This window comes from Pinus tabuliformis, chromosome 5_2, assembly GCF_031772625.1.
Source record: "Pinus tabuliformis cultivar Carrire ecotype Pingquan chromosome 5_2, CPIR1, whole genome shotgun sequence".
Lineage (NCBI taxonomy): Eukaryota > Viridiplantae > Streptophyta > Pinopsida > Pinales > Pinaceae > Pinus > Pinus tabuliformis.
Window position 1 is genome coordinate 552,690,636 of NC_142306.1, and position 26,076 is coordinate 552,716,711.

At 38.9% G+C, this 26,076-nt stretch overlaps 1 protein-coding gene across 1 annotated transcript in view; it reads left to right on the forward strand.

Moving 5' to 3' along the window:
* LOC149160144 (uncharacterized) overlaps positions 1–26,076 on the forward strand; it is a 92,560-nt gene that overhangs the window by 50,694 nt on the left and 15,790 nt on the right. Inside the window, exon 6 of the mRNA XM_089436637.1 lies at positions 6,288–6,373. Within this exon, the coding sequence (XP_089292763.1) occupies positions 6,288–6,373 (86 nt within the window). The remainder of the gene's footprint in view (positions 1–6,287; positions 6,374–26,076) is intronic.

Genomic DNA, 26,076 nt, shown 5'->3' on the forward strand with positions numbered 1-26,076 from the left:
CTGCTGGAGTTCTCTTCAGAGGGGAGGGCGCTCCCAGAACCGTACTCTGCACTACTAATTGATTTCCCATGCTTTCACAATGATCCCTGTTGCTAGTAGACCAAGGGAGAAGAAATTAGAAATTTCTTGTGGCAAGAGGTTTAAGAAAGCTTAGTAGATTGTATAATTATTTGTCTTTTTGAGTTTTAAAATCTAGATCAAGAACTTATAATTATTTGTATTTATTATTTCTTATTTTCTAGACATTATATGACAGTTGATTGCATATTACAACTTCTTGGTCATGATACCTTGTTTCATTTCATGGTTGATGTTATCTCTTACAGTTTGTTGATGGCAAGTGTGATCTGTCGAAACTTGAAACTCTAAGATTGATCTTATGGTTGATAGTTTGATGGCTATTTGCAACTGCTAGATCTTTGATGTAATTTGTGTCCTAAATGGCAGATGCTTCAATGATTATCATTAATCTGCTAAAAAGATATTTGTTTGCTATTTTCTGCAACTAGTTCACCATTAACGCATGCTTTTTACAATATATTTGCATCAAAATATATAAAAATATATATTACAAGAAAAATGCTCCCAGAATGTTTCTCTCCGAGTCTTTCCGAAATTGGTGCTTTACACTCTTACTTTCCCATTGTGCTTCTACTTCCCACTTTTCTCTTGCTTCTAACAACTATGTTTCCAAACTGTTGGGTTGAAGTCATCTCCGTTTATATGAAATGACCTCGATTGTGCTGGCATCTTTAATTAATAAATGAGAAACACTGTCTAACCAATTGGAGGTCAAGAGATGGGAAAGGTTACAAAGTATTTTTAGAGTAGATCGACGCATAAATTTAATATTAAGTAACAAAGTATCCCCTGCGGTGCTCATAACCACACGAAAAATAATGAAAGCATATGTGGGATCCTTAGTTGTGAGTAGACTTCTCTACTTGTTTTGGTGTGATGTAGACTACCTTCCACATTGGCTACCAGAAATAGGAAATAAAGAGCATTTTATATTTAAGTATCCCCTCTATTATGAGATAAAGTAAAGTTTTATTATCTGTATCAATGTTTAAAAAACCAGAACGCGAGTCGAAACTGATTAAGAGTCCGACAGGAGTAAGATCACAATCAGATTGGTTCATAGTTTATGAACCATTTTACTAAAAACTACATAAAAAATTAAAACTTTAAAGAAAAATATCTTCATGTACATCAATATAAATCCAAGATTCCATACCATTAGAGACTCTTGCTCAAATTGGATTGCTTAGGTTAATTTATCTCCCAAGACAGATTCCATAACCCATGCACAAGAATTTATGTTAACGACATTTTTCAGTTATCTTCTTGAATCTTCCTTTTTTAGAGTCTTCTTGAATTTGATTATTATTGATTCAAGATGATATTCCAGGGGCGTATGCATGGGTCAAAGCAGTGGGAGCCCTGTTATACTCCCCTTTGTGACTGCAAGCTGGCTTGAGAGCAGAGCCCTTGTTTTCCTTTTTTTGTTTTTGTAAATTGTAATTCCATCTTGCTCAATTTGCATTGATTCCCCATGGTATCAATGAATCAATCCCCACTTGATTATAAATATGCTAATGGTCATGGCAACACTGAATTTGCCCTGCTTAGCTCAATGGAAGACATTGAATTTCTCATTTGCTTTCAATTCCTCACTTTTGTTTTTCGAAATGAGTCAAAGAAGTCAAAAAATCAGATTTTATAGGCAACATATACCCAAACTCGTACAGCTTGTGCCATACCAGTTTGGTATGGAACCAGTCAGGACTGACTGGTTCTGTACTGAATTGGTTTGAGATCTGATTTGTTGCCTTTGGGGACTAGCTGGCGAACCAGCTGATTATGTTTTCTGGTCAGCTGGATTTTAAAACACTAGTCTCTATAGGAATCTGGACAGATATTAATCAATATGCATGAGATACTCCGAACGATGATTTCTTACCTTGTACAGTAGAAGGACAGTTTCTCTTAGGTGGTGTTTACATCAGATCACTATCCAAAGCACATCAAAAGCAATAGATTTAAGTGCTAAATTCAAGGAATGGACAATGCAAGATGTCCAAAATACTTGTGGATATTTAGCTTCCACAATCATGCCAACTTTGCAAACAGGTCCATTCAAGGAAGACACCATGAAGTTGATAAGTGGGTGGCGTGCTGGATTTGTCCATCCATCAAAAACAATACTAACCCTAGATGTTGGCCATGCTGATTTAATAGGCTCAAGCATTTTGTCCGCGTCTTTCTTTGCCTTAGTCAACAATGTGGTTCTAAACTTCTCTGACCCAAGACGCACATACCCTGATGGAGTCCTTTGAGTTAGAGCTCGACACATCTCAATAAATAAAAGTGAGTGTGCAAGATCAAAGGATATGAAGTTATGATATAAAAAGAATGCAATGGTGGGATCAAGCTCTTCTTGTTTTCTTTTTCTGAAAAATCTTGTCCATTCGACCAAGTGCCACTGCCTTTATTTTTGCTGCTTGACCCACACCCCCACCAAAACTCTCAAATGGAAATTTGTTGCTGCTTTTCCTTAAGAATGGAAGGGGATCATCATTCTTGTTTTTTTTAGATGATGCAGCCACCCTTGCCACACCAACATTGGCCTATTTTTCCATTTCTTTCCTCTTAGCTAAAGACACCTGTGTACATGCTCCAATTCCACAACCTGGTAAAGCCAACAAATGACCTTTCACATGGTAATAAGTGCTCTTGAAATGATTGTTGTAATAGTTGCATTTTCAAGCAACATTGCCTCCTCCCTTCAACTTGCTACTTGGCCCTTGATCTCTTGTGACATACTTCGACAAGGTATATATGTTTTCTTGAGCCTGCTGTTCTTCTAAATTAATTCTTCCCTCAACATTTGAAGCTGCTGTTGCAGCCCCACTTCCAATAGAGGGAACACTTATAGACCCCGATGAAATTGGAATAGGAGGGGCATCACCAATGGGGACATTCTTCCTGTTCCTTTGCCCCTTCCGTGATGCCTTTGATGAATCCATGAATGTGTTGAAAAGTGTAACTAGGTTCGGTCTTCATAATGACATGTGTAATCGTGATTTTATGTAATTGATGAAAAGAAGAAAAATAAAATTATTATTGTAATACTCGTCTTATGGGTTTCGTGAGCAAAGAATTTTATTTTTAGTAATGGCTCCCATTGTGAGCTTTTAGGTATTGTCATCAAGTCATAAAAGTCTACAGACTCAATGTCAAAGATGTAAGACCGATGTGTGCATGTTACACATTGTAAAAGGAAATTTTTCATGTCATAAAGTCACCTTCCAAGACCTTGTCACAAAGTCACCTTGAAGTCAGCCCAAAGATGTTTCCAGAAAGGCATGTCGGCCTAGGCTCCAATACAAGTCGGCTAATTATGATGCACACACCACTATAAATAGGGCAGCTCGGCCTCATTTCAGAGAGACAATTTCGGTCAATGACAAGAAGGCAGAACAAAGTGTGAAGTTCTCAAGAAAGGCAGCTTAATAACCAGCGAGAAGAAGGAGAGGAAGATCGAACTCATTTGGGACTGTTTCTTGGGTAATCAACTTCACACGTGTGGCAGAAACTAGGGTTTCTGCAGTGGATACATCTGCTGTGGTAAAGGACAAAGAAAGGGTCTTCACACCATCACCATTGTTAGCCGAAATAGCAAAGAATAGCCCTCAAAGTGAGTGAAGGAGAGTTACACAAAGAAGGACCATAATTCAGTCCACACGTGTGTCTATGCACTGATTTCAGGAAGCCGAAATTGCAGACCTGTGGAGGAAGGCCGAAAACTTCATAGCAGCTGAAGCCTGAGATTAGTAGTGCATGAAGGCAGTTGAACTTACGTTGACTTGTGAACTAAGGAGAAGCAATGACTTGGTCTTGGAAAGGTTGTTGTGTCAAGGGTCTAGGTCTTGGTCTTGGTATTCGTCAATTGAAGTCTCTATAAGAAGAAAAATTTGTTTGGGTTTTCCTCTCAAGCAGGAGAGGTTTTGGCCCTGGCTGACCGCCCACATCTTGTGCCTCTTGTCTCTTTATAGTTTATGCATTGGTAGATGTTTGATGAAGAAGAGCACTATAATAACCTGATTAAAAGAAGATCCTATTCTAAGAAGTAAAAAGCATTCACGAGCAGTTATCTAACATAGAGAAATCACCTAATTGCTATGCCCTAGATTTCTCAACATAACGCTGTAAAAAGAAAGAAAAAAATGCACAAACTCGTAAGAAAAATGCACATGCAAACTGCTGTAATAAAAATGCAAAAAAAATAGAAGAAAAATGCACTTGTTGCTTGAATCGCCTCCAAAATGCTCCCAAACCCTTTGCTAGTTGCTCCCACACATCCACAAGCAAGAGAGACAAAATAATGAGGGAGAAATAAGCCAAAACCGTGCTTTATGGGCCTTGCGGCACGTATTTCCAGGGGACACTTGTCCCGAAATTTGGACACACTGGGCACGCTCAGGATTCACGTGTCTGTCGAATCCCACAAGGCAGACACGCTCAGAGGACACGTGTCCCAGCGAATCGTGTCTGATTCATGGGATTCGGGACACGGCAGGGGTTTTGAGCAAATCCGGTTTCTTAGCTTGTGCATTAAATGAATCCGCCTTTCTAATTCGTTTTTAACACTTGGATTTTGTGATGGAAACTTTAACTGGACACTGCCATCTTTACGCTACTGGATTCTGCCTTCTTCATTCACAATACTTTGCCTCCTTCACAGACTCAGTCCTTTACTTACAGCTGCTTCCAAGTGAAGTTTTCTACACACAGGACTCCATCTTCTCAATGTGTCCAACTTTTGTCCAGACCAGAACGTCACTCCAACTTCATTTTGACTACGGAGAGAAGAAGAATGATTGAATCTACTTTGCGGAGGAGATTCTTTATTTGTATTGTTTTAAATATTCTTCCTGTTATGTGTTTTTGGGGGGTTTTCAGCACTCTGCTTTGATTAGCAAAACCGTGGAATCCTGATCCATGCTTCACTTGGAGAAACATCTTCAACATTTGGTGGTTTTTCTGGAAAACCACTCTACTGGTTGACATTGAAAAGGCATGACCACTTTATCTTCAAAAAATAAGATTCTCGAGTCTCTGCTAAGCAATTTTTAGTTAACTTTAAAGATGCAGTTCTCTGATACTGTAACCAACACTCTCATATGATCAACAGTTGAAAAGCTGTTGTTTGAACTTTGAAAACCCCGAAAGTCCTCAGTATTGCAACTGGAGCTCTAGAAATTTATCTCCAGAGGTAACAGTTCTGTAACTTTTGCTCTGATAACATCTGTGGTGTACCCACTCAGTCCCTTCGTATCTCTGTCGAGAGAATGGGGCACATAAAACTTAATATCTCACCCCCAATAATCTACATGACTGCAGAAATATAGGATTCTGTTCATACATTGCTACAAAACATGCCAAATATACAATGCGTCTATCAAAAAGTTTGATACATAAATACCCAAATTGCTCATGATGGTAGCAGAAATTCTGGATGAGCTTTCCTACAACAAACACATTCAAATTTTCTAACTAAGCTAGTCCTAACAGAGATAATGCAGAATTGAAGCCATATGTGCAAAAATTCTAACTGAAAGCTATTTTACAAACATATTGCAGATCTCTGTCATTAGTTTAACTTCGATATAAAAATTGACGCAAATAAAGTAGCGATAGGCATGAGAGTAATGAAGTTTTTTTTAGAATAGCTCCAGAGAACCAAGTAGCTACTGGTAAGCGTTTTGACTCCCAACCTTAGGCAATAGCATAAAATCTCCACCCAACAGAGGAGTCCATTGAATGGACACAAGAAACGGGTTCTCTTTCACAGGCTTAATCTCAGCTCTCAACAATAAGCTCATTGACTTTAAAGGATTAGGAGGACAGGGATAATGGCTGGAGAATTGTGGAATGATTGAGATAAACTGTAGAATGAATAAGTACTTGAAATAAAACGTTGGTGTCACTAAAGCTCAAAACTGATAGGTACTCCTTGTGTAGAGAGCAACTGTCCATTAAGGAGCCTATAAGCTAAAGGTAGAACAGTGATTGAAGGATTAGAGAAATTTATTTTTTTCATCTGTGTAAAAGAATAACCTAGATAAGCCACTGCTGCTAATGCACACCAGTTTGTAATTTTTATAAATCTATTTATTTGTATTCTGTTGAAAATGTGATGTTTTTAACCTTCCTGTTTTTGTGTGCTCTTATGATGCTTATGTACCAGTTTTGGAATGACAGTTTCTGCTTATACTACGCAGGGAAGAGTTAGAAAAACAAAAGGCTCATGAACGATATATGAGGTTGCAGGAACAAGGCAAAACAGAACAGGCCAGGAAAGATTTGGGTAAGCTATGATTACAACTCATCAGTGTTAGTATCTAGATGCAAAATCTGTTTTGGCTGTTGAAGGTCAGTAAATATTTCTGACATTTGATGAGAAAGGTATTGACCAATTTTTTTATTTCTACAGTATAATGTAAAGTCTTTTGGTAAATGAAATAACGAAAATACATGTCTTTGTTATTGGTCTATTTCCTGTCTATATGTGCATTCATTGTGCACATATCCTTTCCAGTTAGATGTCGAAGTAGACTTGTGCTTATGAATCAAAGGCACTCTTAGTGTCCAGCAAAAATACCTGTTATGTACTTATGCTAGTCATCTGTAAGCACAATTAAATGTAGCAATCAATCATCATTATGTTGTCTATTCAAGTCTCCATAGTAATGGTTATAATTACATGTTTGAAGGATGAGTGCCCACATGCTTTCAGGCTTTAAAAATTAAATGTAGTGTACCCAATGGCAGCTATAGGCACTCATAAAGGAGTTCAATTATCAAGACACAGCAATATCGATCAAATGGTTTAAAAAAATATACAACTTATAAGGGATGGTGAATGGTGCAAATGGTTTGGCCATTTATATACATGTGATGTACCCGGCGTTGTAGGAACCATTCCCTCAGCCCCCTTTGTTCCCAGCCTTGAAACTGTGCTCTGAGCAGGAGCACGTCTGGAATCTCCTTAATGGTAATGTTAAATTCTTGAAGTATCCTTTTACTTAAATTTTTAACATTACAATTGATTGCTTTAGGATGTTTGAGAGTGGTTCCAATCTCATCGGACTTCATATGGAGGAAATAAAATTTTGTATCCCATTCAAAATTTAGCAGATGTAACAGTTATCAGGATTTCAAGATCAATGGGATGTACCCCAATGTTGCTGGTGTTGATTGTTGAACTCTTTTGTCCTGGCCTTGGCAGAAATGTATGCTTCATTGAAACCAAAATCATTGATTAGGCATGTTAAGCTTTTTCTTCTGTATTTTAAAATTTGGATTAAAGGCAGTTTCATCAAAATTGGCTGGTGTCGACTGATGTCCCTAGAGGATCGAGGTAGAGGCAAAGACTAGACGAAAGGAAAGGAATGAAGGATTGAACTAATGATGAGGACCTCGTTCTAAGCAATGGTGGAGCATGCATGGCGGTGCTAACCCACAACTAGAACATTTTTCAAAATTGGTGCTTTCACAATTGGTGAACACTTCTTTTGTAGAGAGGTGTTTAACGTCTAGCTCAGTTTATTGGTTTGGTCCTTTTGGTCTTCATATTTGGCTGTGTAAATGGCCTAATAGTTGTAAATATAACTATTTGGTCATGTTATTGTTGGCAGTTGTAGATAACCTATTTCATTCCATAAGTTAATGGTCTACTTTCTATTATATGGCCTAAAAATTTGTATATTTGCTTGTAATTGATAGAGCATAGGTTCTTCATGGTCGATGCTTGAATGATTAATGATTAATGTACTATGAATGGATATCCATTGTTGTACATATGCACATTTTCATATATTCTGCAACTGATTTGGTATTCTAGATATTTTTTTATGAATATAAATGCAATATAATCTCTCTCTCTCTATATATATATATATATAACAAGAACAAGTGAGGTGATAAGAGTAGAAAACAATGAAATAAAGGCAAGTTGGCATAAGGTAAAAATTTAAAATAGTGGTACCCAAGTACGGAATATATCAGTAATTGTCAAACACCCGTACAAGATGCTCTCTCTATTTGTCGAATGTCGGTCCAACAGCTCTATTGGGAGCTTCGCCCAACGCGCAGTAAGCTTGGGGATTCCTAAGTGGGGTGAGTAACTATAGGTTGGTTAAGCAAGTAGAGCTCGCGAAAGCGGGGCCAAGTGAAAACTACTAATGAAAGGATCAATCTTACCTAGGCATTCATACCGAGAGAGTTGAGGGATTTTGGAAAATGATGCTCCTGACAATCTCACACTCAGAAACTCGTCGACTCCATGCAACCTTGGATGTACCCTTTATTATATGGTTGTGATATTAGGGTTGTGACCTTCCATATTAGAAATATTAATTATTTAATGTATTATAATAGTTATAATCTTGTATGTGGAGTTTTATAACAAGTCTCCCTTTTCTGCATTGCTTCACCCTCAAAACAAGATTAGAGCCTTCCTCGAGCAAGCAAGATGCTGTATCCTTGATCCAAAATATGCAAGGGTCCTTTGGACATTATTCTTTAGTACTTTGATAAGACAATTGATATCCTATTATGCTTAACAAGGCATTACACTGACAAAGGTGGTTTGGAGGATAGACTCTCGAGCGTAAATGCTCAATATTTGATATATATATATATATATATATATATATATAACTTGATGATGATTACAATGGTGGAAGGCCCTAGCTTAAATACAACCCATGAGCCATTGCATGAGGGCGCAAGATCTTTGATCGTGCCCCTTAGTTTAGGAATTAAGTTAAATAAATTATTAATAAATATCAGTGCTTTCACAATTGGTGAAAACTTCTTTTGTAGAGAGGTGTTTAACAACTAGCTCAGTTTATTGGTTTGGACCTTTTGGTCTTCCTATTATGCTTAACAAGGCATTATACTGACAAAGGTGGTTAGGAGGATAGACTCCGGAGCATAAATGCTCGGTATTTGATAGAGAAAATATATATATATATATATAACTTGATGATGATTACAATGGTGGAAGTCCCTAGCTTATATACAGCCAGGAGCTATTACATGAGGGGGCATGATCTTTGATCGTGCCCCTTAGTTTAGGAATTAAGTTAAATACATTTATACAATAAATTTATACATAACATTGCCTTCCTCTCGAAAGAATGCTTTGTCCTCAAAGCATAGGTAACGAAGGATGTTGCTAACGGAATGCTTCGGTCTCCCATTAGGCTTCTTCTTCTGGTAGGTCCTTCCACTTAATAAGGTATTCTTTGATTACTCGTGATTGCAACATTTTTTCCCTGACGGTGATGACTCCTTTTGGTTCTAAAATGACCTTCCCATTGTCATCTAATGTCGAAAGTGTTGTCTGTGCCACTTGGTGTTTTGCAAGTGCCTTTTTAAGGTAAAATGCATGGAAGACGTGAACACGACATTTATCAGGAAGGCTTAAGTTGTATGTTACTTGGCTGATCTTTTTGTTAATCTGGTATGGTCTATAGAGCTTTGGTGCCAATTTGTATTTTCCCTTTTGTTTTAAGAACAATTGCTTGCAAGGATGAAGTTTAACAAATACCCATTCCCCAACTTCAAATTCTCTTTCTGTTCTATTTTGGTTATCTTGCTGCTTCATACGATTTCTTGCAATATTTAGATTTTCCTTTAGTGCTTGGAAGACTTTTTGGGTTTCTTCTAACTGATCTTTAACCGTTGGATGTTTTGTCTTGATAATGGCACAATCCTTCCATTTACGAGGTTCATAACCATACAAACCTTGAAATTGAGTCATTCTCATTGATGTGTGGTAAGTGGAATTTTACCACCATTTGACGAGATGTAACCATTGAGCCCACTTATTTTGTTTGTCTATTGCATAACAATGTAGGTAGGCTTCTAAACATTTATTGACGACTTTTGTTTGATTGTTTGTTTGAAGATGGTATGCTAAACTCATGTTGAGGTAGGTTCCTATATGTTTCAAAAATTCCTTCTAGAATTTTCCTTTGAATTTGGCGTCTCTATCGCTAACAATGACTTTGGGAAACCCATGTAGTTTGTAGACGTTCTTGCAAAATATCTCCGCGATTTATTTTTATGTGTCTAATTTTTTCATTACTATGAAGTGTGCATACTTAGTGAGTCTATCGACTACTATGAGAATTTTGTCTTTGCCATCAGACACGAGGAACCCTTCGATGAAATCCATTGAGATTCCTTCCCACTTTTGCTTTGGAATATTTAAGGGATGGAGCAGACCAGGTGTCATATTGTTCTCATTCTCTTTTATGTGGGATTGATCACACTCTGCTACATATCTTTGAATTTCATTACTCATCCCTTTCCAAAAAAATGATGGGCGTGCATTGTAATAGGTTTTAAAGAAACCTACATGTGCTGCTGACAGTGAAGCATGGGACTCCTTGAGAACTTTGTTTTATATTTGGAATTTGGGCCTAGGTAAATTCTTCCCTTGTACCGCAAAATATCGTTTTCCATTCAGATTTTGAATTATGAGGAGGGTTATTGATTATAACCCTCGTTTATGGGTCTTTTGCATACTCAATTCGAATTTCATTAAGCCATTTTGGAACTACAACTAAAATTGCAAGTAATGACAATTCTTCGTCTTTTTTGGACAGAGCTTCTCCTAGTACGTTGTCTTTCCCATTTTTATGTAATATATCCATGTCGAAGGTGGCAATTTTTTCGATCCATTTTTGTTATTCTGTAGAAAGTGTTTTGTGCTGGAGGAGGTGTTGAAGGCTATTATGGTCTGTTTGTATTAAGAACTTATTGTTGAAATAGGTAACTAGGTTCGATCTTCATAAATATGAAATGTACTCTTGATTTTTGTATATTGCAAAAATAAAGAAAAATTATTATTATTATTATTTTGTAGCACGAGTTTCATGCTCAAGGTCAATTTATTTATAGGTCAAGCACCTATTGAGTGCTTCTAGGGTTTGTCATTAAGGCAAGAAGTCAATTGACTCATTGTCATATATGAACAACTCCATTGGGCACTTTGTATCATGTAAAGAAAATTTATGTAAGTCAATTTGAGTCATAAATACCCTCCAAGATCAAGTCAGCCTAGTTGCAACAAGTTGGCCTTCAAGGGATGACATGTCAGCCTCATAAGTGCTATTCAACCTCCATGTGAAGCCTATATATAAGGGAGAACTCGACCTTATCAAAAGAGTATCCAAGAAGTTTGTAGAAGAACAAGAAAGACAAGGAATACCTGGCGAAGAGAAGGAGAATAAAAGGAAGAAGAAAGCGAAGTATTTGAGGATTGTTTTTGGGCCGTCATCCTTCACACGTGCAAGATTAGGGCATCATTGTGACTGCAGGAAGACTGAATGGCAGACTCCTCAAAAGAAAAGAAGTTGGAAATTGAGAGCAAGAAAGTCAATGAAGGAAGCCTAGTTAACAAGGAGGAGGAAGCACATCAAGCGAACGAGGGAGAAGGCCATTTCAGCCACTAAACTACCCACACGTGTGAAGTTGAGGAATTGTAGGTGCCAAAAAGTTGCAAAACTAGAAAATCTCAAATTTTGAAGAGAGGCCGAAATTTGAAGTATTAAAGCAAGTTTGGCTGACGTTGACTTTGTGGAAGAAAAGCTCATCAAGAAGAGGTTTGACTTGACCTTGGATGGGTCTTGGTCTTGGAATTCGTCATTTGAAGATTCTATAAGAAGAGAAGAATTCTTGTGGGTTTTCCTCTTAAGAGGAGAGGTTTTGGCCCTGGCTAGCAACCTACATTTTGTGTCCTCTTGTCTCATTGATCTTCATAGCTTGGTAGCTGTTTGATGATAAGAACACCATAATAATCAAGAGAATGCTATATATAAGGGAGAACTTGACCTCATTAAAAGAGTATCCAAGAAGTTCGTAGAAGCACAAGAAAGATAAGGAGTACCTAGCGAAGAGAAGGAGAATAAAAGGAAGAAGAAAGCGAAGTATTTGAGGACTATTTGTGGGCCATCATCCTTCACATGTGCGAGATTAGGACATCATTGTGACTGCAAGAACACTGAATGGCAGACTCCTCGAAAGAAGCCGAAAATTGAGAGTAAGAAAGTCAATGAAGGAAGCCGAGTTAACACGGAAGAGGAAGCACATCAAGCGAAGGAGAGAGAAGGCAATTTTAGCCACTAAACTACCCACATGTGTGAAGTTGCAGTAATTGTAGGAGGCCCAAAAGTTGCAAAACTGAAAAATTTGAAATTCTGAAGAGAGGCCGAAATCTGAAATATTAAAGCAAGTTTGAATGGTGTTGAATTTGTGGAAGAGAAGCTCATCAAGAAGAGGCTTGACTTGGCCTTCAATGGGTCTTGGTCTTGGATCATAGGTCTTGGAATTCGTCATTTGAAGATTCTATAAGAAGAGAAGAATTCTTGTGGGTTTTCCTCTCAAGAGGAGAGGTTTTGGCCCTGGCTAGCAACCTACATTTTGTGTCGTCTCATCTCATTGATCTTCATAGTTTGGTAGTTGTTTGATGCTAAGAACACAATAATAGTCAAGAGAAAGAAAAAATTAAATACAAGTACATCAAGTTAATTAAAAGAACATCACATGCAGTTATCAAAGTAAGAGAAATCGCCCTAATCCTCTCTGATAACTATTTTCTTCAATGTCTATCTAGGCGGTAAGAGATGTCACACCACATCAAGGAAGAATTTCAGCAAGGGAAGGCACTTTCGAGAGAGAGTGATTGACTGAAGAAGCCGAGACGCCTTTGAGAACCAACCTCGTGTCTGGCTTAAAGAAGTATCTGAAGCTAGAATGTTTGAGGGGAAAAGTGCAAGATATGGATACACCTCTCTATGTGGTAGAGTCTTTGAGGGATCATAATCTATGGAGGAACGAAAACATGCAAGACCTCGACGCTAAAAGGGTGGGCTCTGGACTCTGCCTAAATGATGGGCTGTGGAACTGTCTGCTTACATCAGATGATGTGCTTTAGAAGCAAGGTCTATACACTCTCCAACCTAGTTTAGTCTGCCTGCAACAAGCTCGGTTCCCAATTCTCGGAGCCAATGAGAACTGTGGGTCTGATAATAACCTCCATGAGATAGAGTTTGGTCAAGAAGTCCAGAAACTGTCCTTGGAAACACTGTTTCTTGATGAGGGCCAAAAAACCATACCCTTTACTGAGATGAGGCTGGAGGGCTTGTCATAAACCAAAACGAGGCCCCCTTGAACTAGTGATGAAAAAATTGGCATCTGCAAAAAATGTAAGTTCATAAGAGATTTCTTGTAAATGTTGAACGTCTAGCTGTCCCTAGCCTTGAGAAGGGAGCTTCTAATGTTTCCCTGGCACTGGGAATTCTGGTCCTTGGGACGTTCCCAGGGGCCAACAGATAGGGGATTCCTTTTGCAGAGGATGTTTCTAGGTGTTTTCTTGTTCCCAAGGCGCAGGAAATGCAAGGTATGCATCCCCTACCCGTACCCTTGGAGATGTGTCCTTTTGGTATTCTCCTAGGGAGAGGAGGTTGTTAGGCAAAGAGTCTTGAGATTCATCAAGTCTTGTTGTGACTATTTATGGATCTGCTCTTGTAGTATTCACCTAAGAAGAGGAGGTAGTTAGACACAGGCTTGAGATTCATTAAGTTTTATGTTGACTACTTGCTTGGGTGGCTAATTCGTTCTCTTGGGAGTTGCACAAGGACTGGAAAATCACAAAGTACTCTGCAAACTCAACGACAATACTAAATTAGGGAGAGTCTACCTATATTTGCTTGCATAGATATCATAATTACCATACCCATAGTTCACTCATACACTTAGTGTACTTGGTGACTACGCGAGTCATACATGTGTTTATGGTAATTGTGGCTAAGATTTTTTCCCCCTTGTTTATCTTTTAGATTTTTGAAGAACTGCCTACCTTTTTCCTAATGCAGAGTATCTCTAATTTTTGTCCGTTTCTTTTCGGATATCAGACATTTAGATAGCGTGTTTTGTCTCAGCTGCCTTGGCTTGTATATCTACATTAGTGGGGTTTGATTCCAACTGGATGACTAATCCTAAGGTGGATACTCCTTTATAATCCTTATGTGATTTTACTTTTGTTCAGGGCTATCTGCTTACGCGATTTATATATGTTATATGTGTTGCTAGAATCAGATTTATTTGATTGGTAACATGAGAATATTCATTTTCATGCAAGCCTTCAAAGATTGACATAACGAAACTCTAGGGTCATAGAGATTGAGTTCTAGGGAATATTTGTTTGAGAGTAACCCCTTTCTTTTGAAATGATTCTGAATTATAACTGGCCCATCATTTTGGTTTAATGTTTCCCTTCTTTATGTGGCTCTTTCTGGTAAAGATTTTTGGTTGACATCCCATAGGTACATATTGGCCTCCAGTTTGTTGATGCTTAATACCAAAACGTTGTAGCTCTAACGTACCTGCTTCTAATCCCGACCCAAAACGAAGGTTAGATGGAGGTAGTTACTGTGATGACCCAGTCTCTATGGTCCCGCTACAGAAATGGGGGTCTAAAATTTTCGATCTTTTGCAATTGTTAAAAATAGAGGCAGCTCAAGGAGAAATTTACCCATTGGGAAACCCTCCTTGCGCCAAAGAAAGAAATAATTATTTAATGTGGCAAATACTCTTGGGCAAGTAGAAAAATATTTTTATAATATCAAAAAGGAATCTGAATTTGCATTTCCCTCCAATGCAAATCGGCCTCATGGTTTAATAGCAAAGGAAATAGTAAAATGTAAATTTAATTCTAGTAATAATATTAATATTTGTCGAGTCGGCCTCATCATGTAAATGGTTGTCTTTTCGCTCACAAGGACGAATATAAATATGCACCTATTCTCCTACATTCTGGGCATCGAATCAATGTACTATGAGGATCACTTATTTTTTGTGGCTCGTCCTAGTTATCTCTAATGTTCGTTTTATTATACAGTGGTCGCTCTTGTGGTTCGTTGGATTCATTATATGTGATTTGTTTCATCCTTGGCTTGCATAGCATTCTATGGCATGTGTTTCAAATGGCTCACACTACACTCTGTTTTATGTGACTCTCATTCAATGATAGAGTCTTGCATATTCATTTATGAGGCTTTCACAGTGGATGGATGGCTCACATAACAAAGTGGCTCAGTGATTTGCATATGTTTCTGTGGTTCGAAATACATATTGGATTGTATCTGTTACAATGAGGCTCAAACTTGATATATTTCAAAGGCTCCACTATTGATCTGAAATCACTCGTGAATGATCTCAGTTAATTAATATAGGTATTACAGACTCGTGCTGGGGTGTGCCTATGTTACTTAATGCAATGGATCGATAAGATTGCGAAATACATAGACACTGAGGCAATTAGAGAAAACATAACAGGCAAAACATATAAACACAACAAGTTTAATAAGGAGTTCACCCAATGCTCCTAGGCTACGTCTTCACGTCAGCCTTCAGTGGTGGCCTCTCTATTATGTTTTCGAAGCAGAGTTTTTACAACAGTGAGCTCAATTTGAGTCTCACTTAACAGATATGAATCAGTAGGACTAGAGCACATAGACTCTCCTTACTGAAACATGACCTTTACTGGTCAAAGTAGTATGAGCCCAATCCGAGGCTTATACATGACAGGCCTATGCTGAGGAGCTCGCTTGAACCTCTCAAGCTTTCTCTGGAGTACACAAACTCTCTGACTCTCTCTAGCTCTGTCTGGCTCGATGCTACCTGCAGGTCAGCTCTGCTTCTTCTCTCTGTTCTCTGCTCTTAGCTTCTGCGTTTAACTAACTCTCCTCTGTGTGTCTCTTGTGCTATGCTTCTGTAAGTTCATGGCTTTAAAGCCAGTTTGCTTTCTGTCGGTTCGTTTCCGCTTCCCGGCGTTCTGGTTCTTCTGCTGCTGTCCATTCGAATTCCCCTGTTCTGCGTTGTCATCACCGTGTAACGCTTCACAGGGAGGTGGCCACCTATTCTGTAATGGATGAGTGTGTCAGTTCTCTTGGACATGTTTGAACGGTCGTTATTTCCGTTTGCTCCAAGATTACTCACGAAACACAAATCTTTTGCCAACTCATCATCCTCGTTGGACTTCAAATCCCATGTAATCTTGCTTTATAACCCTGTCAAATTCGGTCATTTATCGGGACGCGCCTCCATCGTTGATCTGGGCCCCCCAAATCCTACGGTCGTCGTCCATATCAGGCGGGTAAGTAGCATGACATTTACCCGTCCGATGTGAGCGGTTTTCTCTCTCTTCTGCTGGACGCGTTTCACTCAATGAGTGGCATCGGGCGAGGCTTGGTTGAAACTGCTTACCGCCTCGAGGCCTTCCGATATCTTGCCGGTTTTGTGGAATCCCGCTCTATGGAACCCAATCAATTACTTTTCCACATTTCATAGTCTTTTCGGGTCCGGGCGCTCGGGGCCTTCCTTTACCAAACCACCTCCATTTCTTGAATTAGCCTCTGGTTTTGCCAATTTGCGCCAGCGCGCATTACCACGGGCCAATGGTCTGCGCGCTTGACTGAGGGTTCTCGTTGCTCTGCGCTGATCACCAATTGCAACTGTCATGAGGATTCCTTTTGATAGCTTGATCTTTCTAAGACTTGAATCTTTTGGCATAACTTGAAAGAGTTTATGGAAACTTAGAGAGTGTTTAGGATCCAATTCGGATCACGACCTTCCCACTGAAAAACTATTGGACCACCAAAAGTTGGTTTTCAAGCATTGACTAAGTGAGGGTATAACTGTCTTACTTGTCCAATCTCTATCCATTTTGCACTGCTTGGCTTTGAACCTTTGAGTCCAATCCTGAGGTACTCAACATCCCCCCTGCGCGTCGTCCTCACCTTCCTGTCTAGAACTGTGTCTTCCTGCAATTCATTGAGATATTCAGGTAACAGATCATCAATAGAAGGCAATTGACTCTGCTCTTCGGGATCTTCAATCAATGAAGGTTCAAATAGTCTCAAGCTGTTTGCATTAATGATTGAGTAGATGTGCATGTAAGCTGGTAAATCAAGGCGAAAAGCGTTCTCACCAATTTTCTCCAGTACCTTGAAAAGTCCATACCTTATTGGCTTCAGCTTCTTACCTTCGCCTTGTATTCTGTCTTTGCTGATACACAACCAGACTTGATCACCAACTTGAAAGCTATTTTCCATCTTATGCTTGTCATGCCTTGCCTTGTACTTGGCTTGGCTCTTATCCAACTATTCTTGTACTGCCTGGTGAATTTCTTGGATTTGTTCGATGAACCTGGTTGTCTTGTCCACATCAATGTGTCCATCAACCGCTATGTCTTTACTAAGGACAAAATCCAAAGGAGACCTTGGTGTGAAACCAAAACAGGGCTCAAAAGGAGATCTTTGTGTAGAAGAATGTTAGCACGGTTGTAAGCATGCTGCACATAACATAAATGTTCATCCCAAAGTTTGGGATGCTTGCTGCAATAGCCTCTGAGCAACTGGATGACTGTTCTATTGACCACTTCTGTTTGTGGATGAAAGGCTGTGCTCTTCTTCAGTTTGGTGTCCATCAGTTCCCACGGACTCGACCAAAACTTCCCAATAAATCGGGAATCTCGATCATATACAATGGAAGTGGGTAATCCAAAATGAACCCATACATGCTGAAAGAACAACTTTGCTATTTATGCAGCTGTAACCTGTTTGTTACATGGTATTAAAATACACATTTTACTGGACCTATCCACAATAACATATAAGTAGTCATGACCTTTTCTAGATTTGGGTAGCCCCCCAACAAAGTCCATGGAAACATTTTCCCAAGGATGAGAAGGTATTGGTAGTGGAATGTATAAGCCTAGTTTTCTATTGCTGGGCTTGCTTTTAACACACATAGTACACCCTCTTACATATCTAGAAACTGTCTCATTAATTTTAGGCCAATAACAAAATCTTTGCAGCTATGCAACTGTTTTACTTACACCAAAATGACCCGATATTAGAGACGTGTGTGCTTCTCGAATTATCTTTACTCTTTCAGTTTGTGGAATGCATAGCTTTCCCAAATGATACAAGAGTCGGTCCTTAACATGATAATCCAATTCTTCTACTTGTTTGCCACGACTTAAAGTTGCATATACATCTTTAAAATCTATATCTTGAGCATACTGTTCAATGTAGCTTTCATGCAATACCGAATGATGCTTAAGTATAGTAGATGCATTGATGATTGGTCTGGACAACATATCTGTAACTTTATTGGGTATGCCCTTTTTTATATCTGATGACTAAATGAAATTGTTGTAGGAAACCCATCCACCTATAGTGTCTTGATTGCTGCAACTTAGTTTGGGAGTGTAAATATTGAAGTGGTTGATGATCAGTATGTATAACTGTCTCTTTGCCTCTGTACTAATGCATACAATTCTTTATCATATGTGGGATAATTAACTACTGCAAAATTAAATGTCTTAGAATGATAACATATGGGTTTACCGTGCTGTATCAACACTGCTCCCATGGCATAGTCACTGTCATCTGTTTTAGTCTCAAATGGTCTTTGAAGATCAGGTAGTGCTAGTACTAGTGCTGTGCTAATTTTTTCTTTCAAGGTGTTGAAGGCTTTCTGCTGTTTGCCTCGCCACTGAAACACCTTGTTCAATCCTGTTAAAGCATGTAAAGGTGCTGCAATTAAAGAAAATTTAGCAATAAACTTTCTCCAATATTGTGCTGCCCTTAGGAAGCTTCTAACTTCAGTAGTAGATTTGGGTTTAGGCTAGTTTACAATCACTGCAACCTTAGAGGGATCTATCTTCAATTCACCACCCCCTACTGTGTGACCCAAATAATTCAAAGATGTTTTACCAAATTCACATTTTGAGAGTTTAACATAAATTTTTTCTCTTTTTAAAACATCTAGAGTCTGCTTGACATGCTTTAAATGTTCCTCCCATGTTTTATTAAATATAAGAATGTCATCCAAATATACAATTACAAAATCATCAATAAACGGTTTGAGTACATCATTCATTACTCTAATGAAAGTAGCAGGAGCATTAGTTAAGCCAAAAGGCATAACCAGCGACTCATACAATACTTGCGTTGTTTTGAAAGCAGTCTTCCATGCATCTTGCTCTGCAACTCTGACTTGATGATAGCCACTATGCAAGTCCAACTTGGAAAAGTAAACAACTTCTTTCAACTGATCTAGTAGATCATCTATGCGAGGAAGGGGATAACGATTTTTGATCGTTATCTTATTCAGTGCTCGGTAATCAATGCACATTCTCCATGAGCCATCTTTTTTTCTCACTAAAATGATTGGAGACCCACATGGTGGTATGCTAGGTCTTATGAACCCTTTCTCGAGCAACTCCTGTACCTGCTTCTTGATTTCTGCATTTTCTAAAGCAGACAACCTGTGCATTCCGATGTTAGGCAATGGAACATCTTGTTGCAAATTAATATCATGTACTATTTCCTTTCGGGGTGGCAGGCTTTTAGGTTCTTGGAATAGTATATCATATTCTGAAACAACTTTTTCTAAATCAGCGTGCTGTTTAGCATTACAGCCTTCAAATATTTTGGTTTTGTCAGGTTTCTTTTCCGTTACAACCATCAGTAAAAATTGCTTGTATGAATTTACAATTCTTTTCATCTGCCCTGAGTTTATGAGAGTATAATTATTTTTGAGTTTGTGAGCTCTTACAATATATTTGATTCCATCTTTAACGAGTTGATACTTGTTTTCTGCTCTATAGAAAATTGCTTTTCTATCATACAAGTAAGGACTTCCTAAAACAATGCCACATATATCCAAAGGAACGATATCTAACTCAACCTCATCTACAAATGTTGACCCAAAAGAAAACCTAATTTTACATTGTCTAGTCACTTGTAGTTGTGCTTTATCACATAACCAACCTAATGGATATGGCTTCTTGTGAGGTGTAGTTAGTAATCCCAACTTCTTTACAATTGCTTCAGAAATTAAATTTACTTGTGAGCCACTATCAAACAAAGTATCAATCTTTTGATGTTTGGAAATAACTTGAATATGAAAAAGCTCATGTCTTTTCCTCTCATTTTCTTCATTATCAGTGGATTGTGCAAAATTACTAGTAGATGCTTATGAATTTTTACCTTTTATACCGGTGGCTGCAATGGTTGTTTCATCTCTTGAGTCTGACCCCAAATCCTTTTGAATCGCTGCAACAATCTTCTTCTTTTTGCCATCGAACTTCTTAGGTCTCAGCTCCTGGTGCAAAATCCAGCGGTGTTCATCATCATGCCCATCCTTTTTACAGTGAGTGCATGAAGACTTTGTCTTTTGTACAACATTGGCCTTCCTCTCTTTCCATTTCTGTTTTCTCTTCTCTTTATTCTTGCTTGTAGTGGGTTTGGATGATCCCCCATCTTCTGGGACCACATTCTTACCTCTAGCCTCTAAATGGGTAGCTTGAACAAAGACCTCATCTATGTTAGTAGGTTAAACATGAGAATGATATGTCTTAAATAACTGTGTAGACCACCTATATACTTCAGCAGAGTTTCAGGTGAGTGTAAAGAAATGCCTAGAATCAAAGCTCTTTTCCTAAATTCTTGAATGTAACCTTGTACACTTTGCCCTTTCAATTGGCGAAGAGTTTGCCAGCTCATCATGGCTTGTTGCATATAAGCTAGTGGATATAATTGCTTTTTAATTGCAGAAACAAATTCACTCCAGATAGATAGAGTTTTACCATGCTTCTTCATGTCAGCTTGTGTTCGACCTTCCCACCATACCAAGGCAGTTCCCCTATGGCGTAGGTTGGCCAACTGAATCTTACTTCTGTCTGAGTCAATATTCTGCACCCTGCAATACATATCAATCTTTCTAATCCAATTATCCAGCGTTTTTGCATTCAACTCTCCATCATAGATAGGCAAATCAAATTTAACATCCAACTTAATCAAAGATGTCCTCTTCTTATTTTGAGGGCTATTAGGAGGTGTGAGAAAGTTTTCTTCTTTCCCTTTTCCTTTAGAGTGGTCATGGAGGAGTGATTCTTGTTCTCCTTTATCTTTGGAGTGTGATGAATTTGCATCTCTACCTTTCTTAAACTCCCTATACATCTCCTCTACCATGGACCTCCTGGCCAAGAAACTATCTATGAACTGGGGGTTTGACCCCAAGGGACTTTCTTCTGACATTTTCTTCTTAGGATAGAGTCTTCCAATTTCTGGGTTAGCTTCAACCAACTCTTTTTCTCCTAATTTAAGCTTTGACCTAGTTAGCATTCAACAACAAAATCCAGCACACGTTTGTCTAATCTTAACAACCTAAAGCTTTGGTACCACTTGATCTAAAATCACTCGTGAATGATCTCAGTTAATTAATATAGGTATTACAGACTCATGTGCTAGGGTGTGCCTGTGTTACTTTATGCAATGGATCGATAAGATTGCGAAATACATAGACACTAAGGCAGTTAGAGAAAACATAACAGGGAAAACATATAAACACAAGTTTAATAAGGAGTTCACCCAATGCTCCTGGGCTACGTCTCCTGGTCCAGCCTTCAGTGGTGGCCTCTCTATTATGTTTTCGAAGCAGAGTTTTTACAACAATGAGCTCAATTTGAGTCTCACTTAACAGATATGAATCAGTAGGACTGGAGTACATAAACTCTCCTTACTGAAACATGACCTTTACTGGTCACAGTGATATGAGCCCAATCCGAGGCTTATACATGACAGGCCTATGCCGAGGAGCTTGTTTGAACCTCTCAAGCTTTCTCTGGAGTACACAGACTCTCTGACTCTCTTTGGCTCTGTCTGGCTCGATGCTGCCTTCAGGTCAGCTCGGCTTCTTCTCTCTGTTCTCTGCTCTTAGCTTCTGCGTTTAACTAACTCTCCTCTGTGTGTCCTCTGCTTTTGTCAGTTCATGGCTTTAAAGCCAGTCTGCTTTCTGTCGGTTCGTTTCCGCTTCTCAATGTTCTGGTTCTTCTGCCATTGTCCGTTCGAATTCCCCTGTTCTGTGTCGTCATCACTGTGTAATGCTTCACAGGGAGGTGGCCACCTATTCTATAACAGATGAGTGTGTCAGTTCTCTTGGACATGTTTGAACAGTCGTTATTTCCGTTTGCTCCAAGATTACCTGCGAAACACGAATCTTTTGCCAACTCATCGTCCACGTTGGATTTCAAATCCCATGTAATCTTGCTTTATAACCCTGTCAAATCCGGTCATTTATCGGGACGCACCTCCACCGTTGATCTGGGCCCCCCAAATCCTACGGTCGTCGTCCATATCGAGCGGGTAAGTAGCATGACGTTTACTCGTTCGATGTGAGCGGTTTTCTCTCTCTTCTGCCGGACGCATGTCACTCAATGTGTGGCATCAGGCGAGGCTCGGTTGAAACTGCTACGGAGCCGAATCAATTACTTTTCCGCATTTCATAGTCTTTTCGGGTCCGGGTGCTCGTGGCTTTCCTTCACTGAGGGGGACGCCTTGCGATACGCGATAATCATGTATCAGAAACTACCCCCGTTTCTTGAATTAGCCTTTGGTTTTGCCAATTTGCGCCAGCGTGCGTTACCATGGGCCAACGGTCTGCGCGCTCGACTGAGGGTCCTTGTTGCTCCGCGCTGATCACCAATTGCAATTGTCACGTGGATTCCTTTTGATAGCTTGGTCTTTCTAAGACTTGAATCTTTTGGCATAACTTGAAAGAGTTTGTGGAAACTTAGAGAGTGTTTAGGATCTAATTCAGATCAACTATAGCTCGCATTCTTCTTGTGGCACATATTTGTAGTTCGATACCATGGCTCGTTCCCTATGGCTCGTATCTTCCTTTGGTGGCTCGCTCATCAATTCTTCGTGGTTCGTAGTATGTACAGCGACTCGCTCTGTGCTACAATGTCTTGATCTATGGTGCAAAGACTCGCTACACACACATATATATATTTTGTGATACAATGACTTGGTTCATATCTATACTCTTTATGGTTAAATTGTTGTGATTTAGTTCTATACTATGATTCGCTCCTACGGTGTCTTGCATTGATTATTATTTACGAATCACATTCTTTATCTTTATACTTGGAGTCACATTTTATAATGATTTGCATTGTTCACTATGGTTCGATGTATCTATTCTCGTTACTCACCTGAGGCTTGCTCTTTAAGCTCATTTTCATTATAGTGACATTGCTTTCATTCTATAGTTCACATTGTATTTCAGTGGCTTCGTTGTCTTGTGACTTTATATATATATATATGACAACGATTTGGTCATCTACAGTGACTTCAATACATATAATATCGACTTTGATTTATATGTCTATGACAACGACTTGAATTCGTATGGCCATGACTGTAACATAACATCGCTCTTGTGGACAATGTGTCATTACCCTAGTAGACAATATGACAGTGCTATCATAACAGTGATATAATGACAAGGATTTGACATGGCAGTGACCCTTTGTATGATATATAATGAAGTGAACCTAATGAAATTACTCTTTGATGACAATACTCTTGATGACTAAGATCTCATTGAGAGAGAGGACCTGACCTTGACATGACAGTGATGGCAGTGACCTGGATGACAAAGAACTTGTGTATGGCAGAGACAGTGTCATGGATGATGTTTCTTGTGATAATGATATGACAACAACTCTTTAGGGATCAGATCGTTCAATTCACAAACGAAGTTGTGAATTGACTTGATTTGGCACTAAGAGGCTTGATGTGATCATTGTATCTTATTCTCATTGTACTTTGTATCTCAGCTGAACAATTGATGAATATCTAATAGAAGAAGAATTTGGTTGGGTTTTCCCCCTTGTGGGGTTTTTCCTTGGTCTCTGACTTAAATCTTGGTGTCTTTATTATATATGCTTTTCTTCTGCTGTTCCTTACTGTTCTACTTCATTACTGATGTTATTGTACTCTCTACATAATTGTTGTTGATGCTATACTTTTATGGGGTGAATGTAATGCAAAAAATGTAGCCCTTAGAAAAATTAACATGGTATTAGAGCTAGGTTGAAGAAAAGTCATTTGAACACCCCCTTGAAGACACCGATGATGGATGCAAATGAAGATGGCAAAGACCTAAAAGAATTCTGGGGTTTGAAGGAGACCCTATGAAGCTTTGTTCTTAGAAGAGAAGGTTAGGGTTTGAGAGAAACCGTTGAAGTAGCCTTGGATATGAACCCTAGTGTGATGCAAAATCCTCATGATCAGTGAGAATCCAATGAGTTCTTCAAGTACTTGTGACAGACTTAGAGAAACCCTAGTTGGACTAGTTTCCTACCCAGTAGGAGATGATGTGTTGCAGTGATTATTTTGTATATTAATAACTAGGCTTGAAAGGATCTGGAAGAGAATATAAGTGATGCTCAAGAGGATGCATTTCTTCTAAAGACCACATTGACATATGATTGATGGACAGTGATGCCTCCTGGCTAAGAGGGAGACATGATCAAGAGGAGCTGTGAGCCTCCTCCAATCTACATTAAAGAAGTACCTTCAAGACTTATGTCATTTCCTTGTGTCACTATTCTTGATTTCGATTATTGGCGATTCTTCCTGCTTGAGTATTTTATTTGTTTCACTAACCTCTTGGATGAGATCAAGGAAAGCAGATCCCTCTCCAGGATCATCATGATGTAGTGCATTGCAGGGAATGTTAGCTCCAAGATGGAGTTGGTGTTGAAAGAGTAAACTCCAAGAGGGAGGTGGTGCAAGAAAATGAAGACGCCTCTCTCATGGCTAGGAAAGAAAGATAGTCCCGTGCCATTGTCAAGTACACCGTACACTTTCATTATGTCTATTTACTTTACTCTTATAGCTCTTTCTCTTGTTTTGTGATCAACAGGTACATCTGATGAATGTGAGGACCGAGTAATCTATGTCAAGATCGAGAAGGATGTAGAGCCATCCCATTATTACAATAGGCACTTGAAAGTTGATCAAGAGCTTAGACCTTGAAAGAAGGATCCCAGGTTGATAACTATGATTAAAGAGCCTTTCTATTCAGAGGGAGTAGATTGTCAGGTTGAATACAACAGTTAGATGAGATGATGTAAGCTATATGTCCATCAGGCAAGAACCATTCTAGATAGCAAGACACAATAGTGTCAGATGCTTCCGCGATATTAGATTCACCAGTAATAAGGAATATGCACTCAGAGGGTGAAGATTGTAGCTCCTGTCGACATATGCTCTAATCAAATGTATGTGAAGCTGGTCTCCTCTATGATGTATACAAGGAATAAGTGTACTTGGAGCTACCTCAAGGCTTTGGGGCACATGAAACGAGACTCATGATTACAGATGGAAGAAAGTCCTATATGGACTCAAGCAAGCCCTATGGTCTTGGCATACCTAGATTGGTGGTCATCTGATGTGAACACCAACTGCGCTTTAAGGTTGTAGGTATGTCTTTGATATTTGTTTTATATGTTGACACTTGATTTATGACAATATCAAGATCATCTCAACACTCTTGAAACCAATATGATCCAGTTCTTGAGATTAGAAGTGTAATAGAAGAGAGAGATGATGAGGACTTCCTTGTCAAGGGAAGTATGATGTCAAAAACTTGGCATGATGATTTACACTAAGCAGTTGAGAGAGCCTCCTTTTCAAATATAGTTTTGATGGATTCTTGATTTGTAGTATGTTCTTTGAGCCATATAGAGCTTGGATATGTATATTGGAATGTTGCAAAGCTGGTATTGGGATACCTAGACAATGTAGTCATTCATGAACTGAGACACACTGCCAGATACTTGAAACTTTATGGATACACTGATTCTGAGAATGTTGTTGACTGGAAGACCACATTTGAGTGTTGCCTTTGTTTTTCCTTGGTTTCCTAGATGATTTCCTGGCATAGAAATTTGTTGCTTTGAGAGGCAGTGTGCATTGTTGCTAGCATGGCTGGTTGTGAGATAGTATGGTTGAGAATGCTCTTTGGAGGGTTGTTTGGGCATATGTTGGGCATGGCTATGACATACTGTGACATATTATGGGTTTTGACATGCAGAGAATCCTGTGTTCCATGACAGGTTCAACCACATTG